The sequence below is a fragment of the Nanorana parkeri genome, unplaced genomic scaffold (assembly GCF_000935625.1).
Source record: "Nanorana parkeri isolate BGI_ZX_2015 unplaced genomic scaffold, ASM93562v1 scaffold374, whole genome shotgun sequence".
In the NCBI taxonomy this organism is placed as follows: Eukaryota; Metazoa; Chordata; class Amphibia; order Anura; family Dicroglossidae; genus Nanorana; species Nanorana parkeri.
The window spans coordinates 633,691-640,555 of record NW_017306642.1 but is presented as its reverse complement, the minus strand read 5'-3'; the positions used below and the strand labels follow the sequence as shown (position 1 = coordinate 640,555).

The 6,865-nt window shown below is 42.9% G+C and overlaps 1 protein-coding gene across 1 annotated transcript in view; it reads left to right on the top strand.

Annotated features, from left to right (window-relative positions):
* Positions 1-6,865, top strand: part of PRKG2 (protein kinase, cGMP-dependent, type II) — an 81,198-nt gene that overhangs the window by 40,643 nt on the left and 33,690 nt on the right. Inside the window, exon 7 of the mRNA XM_018559001.1 lies at positions 5,527-5,621. Coding sequence (XP_018414503.1) covers positions 5,527-5,621 — 95 coding nt within the window. The remainder of the gene's footprint in view (positions 1-5,526; positions 5,622-6,865) is intronic.

The following is a 6,865-nucleotide window of genomic DNA, read 5'->3' as shown; positions in this document are numbered from 1 at the left end:
TATATATATGCTTTTAAACTTTTCCATTATTTGTTGCATCTCAGTGCTGCTGATCTTCTGCAGCCTTTTTGCAGCCTATGCACATGTACTCCGGCACGGCTCCATTGGCTTCATTGCATTTTCTAGGGTGGGTTTCATTATGGCAACTACAGTGAGTCATACCTGTAAAATGTGTGTTGTAACCTCCACTGCAGTCTCCATCAGAAGTCTGTGTATAAAGCTTACAATACAGGAGCACAGTTGGGAGAAAGTTTTGTTAGCCTATACCAAGAAGTGCTTGAACAAGGACTTTAATGTCAGGGTCACCAGGTATTCCTTAAGGCAGCCTTTCTCAACCAGGGTGCCATGGCACCCTAGGGTGTTGTCTGACTTTGTCAGGAGTGCCTTCAAATTTTCAAGCATTTCCATGGTGGGCCAGTTACCAGAACCATTGAAACCCATGATGCTAATCCAGGGTGGGCTGCATCCAGGACCTCCTCCAGCATGCAGATAAGGACAGAAGTCCTCCCAGGTCTGGACTTGCTCCATGTCCCACGCACCACCTGGACTGTTGTGAAGATTATAAGGTAGGACTCTGATGTGAAGAGGCACTGAAAACTCTAATGGGAAATGGGGAATTGGGGATTTTGATAGGAAAGGGGTGGAGGGACCATGGAATCTGGTGAGAAAGAGGGGACTGGCGATTCTGATGGAAATGGGGGACTGTGGACTCTGATGGGAAATCGGGAACTCTGATGGGAAAGGGGTGGAGGGACTGTGGACTCTTATGAGAAAGAGGGTACTAAAGACTCTGATGGAAATGGGGAGACTGTGGACTCTGATGGGAAAGGGGGGACTGAATACCCGAACTTAGCCGGCAACTGATTGGCTCTGTTCATAAGAAGATTTTCCAACCGGCTCCACCCTCAGCTGATTGAGTGATGCCACTGGGATGGGTGCCGACAGCTTTAGTCATTGTGTTGCCTTGAGGAAGGGACCCTGCACGGCCCTGAAATGTTGGCTTTATGACTTATATGACATATTTGCAATATACTGGATTAAGTTTGCATCCTGAACTTGTGTGTGCTAGTGTACCCATCTTAAAATTCTTTGAGGATTTACACAGTACTATCCATTGTTTTCACTATGAGGACCACCTTATTTGAACAGGTCACAGTGCTGTAAGGAGTGCAGGAGGTCCCTTCATCACAGAACTGGGATCCAGTCGGGCACATGTTGATCGATAGAGATATCAGCATGAACAGGGAGATGGAGAGATAACATCACTCTATTCCTTAAAGTGAGAAAGGTGTCATCTGCCTGACTTTGCTATGTGACAGAGTTGTATAAACCTTAGGACTGGATTACATTTGGAGGGTTATTCACTATGGAGCTGAAGGATACAGCCGTAGCTTCGGCTGATCCTTCGGCTCTCTTCAGGAACCGAAGGGCTGCTGTATGGGCTATCCACAACAGCCCGTACAGCAGCCAAAGGCAGTCGAGCCAAAGGCATATGCTTCAGCTCGAATAAGCCGAAGTCACAGCCGAAGCGTGGAGAGAGGTCGGCCGAAACTGACCGATCTCCACACAAATGAAAGCTGGGATCACGGCTGGCTCCGCCCAGTTGTACTGACAGATCAGCATCCCCAAATGACCTGGGGACACTGCTCTGTCATTAAACAATAACAACTGAGCAGAGTCGGCCGGCTCTGCCCAGTTGTTATTCATTAGCTGGGACCTGCTAGAAGACTCTGGCCAATAGGAAACAGTTGGGCAGAGCTAGCTGCATCTTTGACTGCATTTTTAAAAAAAATTTCCTTTTTCCTTCGAACTCCTTCTGCACTTCGCCTCACTCGAACATGCAGAGCATGTTCGGCTGACTGAACGCAGCCGATGTACGGCTGATTTTTACCGATGTACGGCTGATTTTTACCGATGTACAGCTGAAATCAGCCGTACAAGGCTTAAGTGAATAGCCGAACAGCGTTTGACTTACTTTACATCGGCTGGGTTATTCACTCGGCTGCCTTCAGCAGCTTTGTGAATAACCCCCTTGTTGTTTTTCTTTTCACCCATCTTTGTAATCAGCTTTGCTTGCTTTAATTTATTATTACCACAGACTGACAGTATTAACATTAAATAGCTATAGATTAAATCATTAAAACAACATTACTTTACCAAATGGACATTATATCCGTTTTATTTCAATTTAAGGGGAATCTGTGTATTTATGGTGTGAAATCTGGTTTATTAACACAGCCACCCAAAGCTGTTCATTTTAAGGTTCACTGATCGTGTTTTCTTAGCTTGCATTTCTGCAACTTGCTTCCCCTTGCTTTATATTCTTTGGCAAAACATAGAGAAAAAAGCTGATTGTAACAAAATTTGTAAAAACACATGTGAAAATTGTTCCTATTCCATGTAGTGCAAGTGCTCAGGTACAATAATATTATGCTTTGTGAAGTGATTTATGTTGGACAGAGTTCAACACTGCTATATCTGATTTTCCTGATCACACAAAATTGAACAATTAAATCCACAAGTGAATAGTTAATTACTGTTTATGCAATGGTGACATAAACCTGGCGTGGCAACAGTGAAAGGCACGGCACATAAAACGGATATTAAAAATAAAGGGAAGAAAAAAAATTATATGTGTAATTATACATTAACAAGTAATGCATTTGCTCTGTACCATAAGATAACAAGAATAGTTCAGTTCTGTACAGTGTTATATAATGAAACTCATATTAAAAATATTGTAATGCATGTCAAGTAAAAAAAAAAACAAACATATGCAGTAGATCTTCGCAATACGTGCACCTTTTCTTATGTTTTATCCATTTAAAGATCTTCCAGGTACAGAAAAATACCTGTTGATCTGCCAGAAATGCACTCAGCTCTTCAGCCCTTTGTTGGCTAACCCTACACACAGCTTTTTTTGTGGAGTGTGGTCAGCCCTGTCCAATTGTCTTTTGCTAAACTACCAAACAGCTCCTACTCTAAGGCTGCCAATACACCTTACGAATATCGGCCGATTTTCGTATGCGATCACGCTTTCATCCGATATTCTTCAGGTTGATGGGTAGTGTACAACCGCAAATACTGTACAATCGATCAACTCTTGACTAACCAGCAGGTTAGAAAACTTTGATCGATCGTACAATTTTTGCTAGGTTGGTGGCATTTCCCTACGTCAAAATTTGTTCGATTTACACTGCACATGCACAGACGAAAATACATGCAGTTGATTACCGCAATTCGTCCAGGTGCTTTTCTGTTAATTACAGCTGATTCAACCTTGCGATAATCGTGGCAGGATGGGGCCGCTGTACGAAAATCGTACGATGGTTCGATCATCGGACAAAGAGTTTCGTCTCATGATCGCAAGGTATATGCGTAGCTTTAGATTTCTACAACATAAAGGCTAATCATTGTGTATTACAAGATAACAACTAGGAGGTCTAAACAGATGCTTCGAGATAACACAGGAAGTGTGCACAGGATGCAGGACAGCTCTGAATTTCTGACAAGATCAACAGGTATTTTTTTGCACTTATCAAATGGATGCAACAAAATGCTTCCAATAGTATATTTAACAGACCAAAGGGGAGCAAGTAAAATAAGTTCATGGTTAGGGTTTCCCTGGTTCAATTTCCAGTCAGGGCACCATCTGTAAGGAGTTTGCATGTTCTCCCTGTGCTTGTGTGGGTTATATATACATTTCCCATGGACACTCTGGTTTCCTCCAACCTCCTTAAGACATGCTGGAAGGTTGGAGGAAACCAGAGTACCCAGAGAAAAGTTATATATAAACAATTGGTTCATGTGCCAACAAGTAACATGCTGATAGAAAAAGAAAAGCAAAAGAGAGATGAGCTCATCACTGCGCTGCTTCTCCTTTCATTGTCCAGTCACAGGCAAAGGCGGGTCCCTGACAGATGTGCTCTGAGGAAGTGAATTGAATGACGCTAGATTTTATTATTGCAGCAAAAGCAGATTTTATTCAATTTCAATCATTTCTATCTTGTTTTTTTCATGGCCTGGATGGGAAGGGGGTTTAACACCGCGGATGTCAACTGGTTAAGTCAGGATCAGGATGACACATCTGGAGCTTATGTGTGCAACGCAAAATTCCTGTATATTAATAAAAATTCTGTTTGGGAATCACTAGGATATATGTCAGCAATACCAAATCCAAATGCTTTTTTGTTATTAAAAGAGCCATGCAAGTAATTAAAGGAAAAATCACAAGTTACAGCCTAAGTTGTCTATTCAACTACAATTTACAAAAAAAAAAATAGCTTCTAGTAGCTCCTATATATTCATCTTCACAGTTTCCTGTTAATGTCTGTTAATGTCCAAATCCTGGTCAATGGCATGTCTAATGACTTTTTCTATGTAGTTTTCTACAATGCACAAACAAGGGTACAGTGTACAAAATTACAAAATGTATTGATGTGTGTAAAGCACTGTTTTATATAATCTATATTACAGCTTGGCAAATAATCAGATGCAAACGTATTACCAAGATCCTGCTTCTGTATTTACAACCCCAATTCCAAAAAAGCTGGGACGCTGTGTAAAGTCTACATAAAAACAGAATGCAATGATTTGCAAATCTCATAAACCCATATTTTATTCACAATAGAAAATAGAAAACATATCACATGTTTAAACTGAGAAAATTGACCATTTTAAGAAAAAAAGAAGGTAATTTTAAAATTGATAGCAGCAACACGTCTCAAAAAAGTTGGGATAGGGCAACAAAAACCTGGTAAAGTAAGTGGTACTAACTAGTGATGGTGACTCCCGCTGCAGAATGGCATTTTGACAGATTCCGGCAATATATAAACAATTGGGCGGAGCTAGCGGTGACAGCTTGCTGCGCCCAACTGTTTACAGTTGTATGGCATCTGTCAGGTGAGCCATGATTGGGCAAAGTCATCATAACTTTGCCCAATCATGGCTCTTCCAGAGTACTGGGCCCTGATTGGGCAAAGTCTTGCACCTGACTTGTGGTCAGGTGCAAGGCTTAAGCCAATCAGGCTCACAAGGCACTGTACGGTGCACTGTGTCTTGTGGGGTTCTCGGCGGGTGAACAGCCTGCCGAATGAACTGCCGATGTTCGAGTCGAACTCATGCTCAACTCGAACATCGAGCCCATCCCTAGTACTAACCAGGAATAGCTGGAAGAACCAATTAGGTTATTTGGCAACAGGTCAGTAACATGATTCGGTATAAAAAGAACATCTTAAATAGTTAGAGTGTCTGAGGAGTAAAGATGAGCAAAGGTTCACCAGTTTGTGAATAATGTTCACCAGTTTGTGAATAATGTTCCTCAATGTAAAATTGCAAAGACTAAAGGCAGTCCGATGAAATGTGTGACTTTTTTGAGCAGGCAGTATATGTAATTTAGCCTGTAAGGACTTGTTTAGTAAGTTTGGATTCATCTCACCTGTATCTTAGGCCTCCACTATTGATGTTGCCATATTGTTCTTTTTTTGTTATAAAATTAATTATTACAGCAATAAATGTTAATTTCAGGTTAAAGTTACACAAACAACTGAAGGTTGTGATGAACCACAGTTAATTAAAACATTGGAAAAAGGAGATTACTTTGGAGAAAAGGCCCTAATTAGGTGAGTGAATTGTAACTTTATTGATACTTTGTTTAAAGCTAAAAGACAGGGGTTTAAAAACAAACAAACACATTAATGAATGCAGTTGTGTATTTAGTTAAAATGTTATTAAATGTGTTTTAAATGCAGTTGGTATAAATTTTCTAAAATGTACTTGCTTTCAGCCTCTTGTAGTCCCTTGTATAGCAGAACTCAGGCCTGGAGAGTGAAGTACAACACTAGGAACCAACCAGTTGTGCTCCATATCAGGGGCGTAACTAGAAATAACAGGGCAGCATAGCAAAATTTGGTATGGGGCCCCGTGATTTCTAGTTATACCCCTTGCAGAGCCCACTTGAGATCCCACACAGCCCACCTGAGGGTGACCCTGCAGAGCCCACCATAGACTCTCAATGGTGGGCTCTGCAGGGTCACCCTCAGGTGGGCTGGTCGCACTCATTACCTGTCCGCCTCCTTTTCCTCCACCGTCGCTGATGGGCCCCGCCTCCTCCTCCATCGCTGGGCCCACCTCCTTCTCCGTCACCGGGCCCCACCTCCTCCCCTGCTGCCAACCACGGGCCCCGCCTCCTCCTCCACTGCCGGGTCCAGCCTGCTCTACCGCCGCTGCTGGCTCTCTTTGACTCTGTGGAGAGGAACGCGCTGCTGCACAGATTACTGTCAGTGAGCTGAACAGCAGCACATTCTTCTTCAGAGCCGCCAGTTAAAGCCACCAGCAGAGGATGCCATAGCGACCCAGACGGCCCGCACAGCATCTGGCCGGGCCCCACTGTGCCCCGGACACCATAGCCATGGGTCGCTATGGTGATTGTTACGCCACTGCTGCATATACAAATCTACGTAGGAGAACTTTCTACGCTAAATCTAAATCCCTAAATAGCAGCTTGCATCTAGTATGAAATGAAATATAAAAATGTTTTACATAAAAGGAATGTACAGCCCTCTAAAGTACCTATTACTACTACAGGTACTTACTTAACTACAGGTCCTTATCATCAGGACCGTGAGCGTCGAACAGTGTGCTGCTTACCGGGGCGCGTGTTCGGCACGTTGCGGAACGAATTGACAGATTACTAGATGGGGTTGGGCACAACCCAGTTGTCATGGTAACACATCGGCACCAATGACAAAATAGGAGGTAAATGGAGTGTCCTAAAGAAGGAGTTTAGGGACCTAGGTGCTAGGCTGAAGGAAAAGACCTCCACGGTGGTATTCTCTGAGATACTGCCAGTGCCACGAGCCACTCC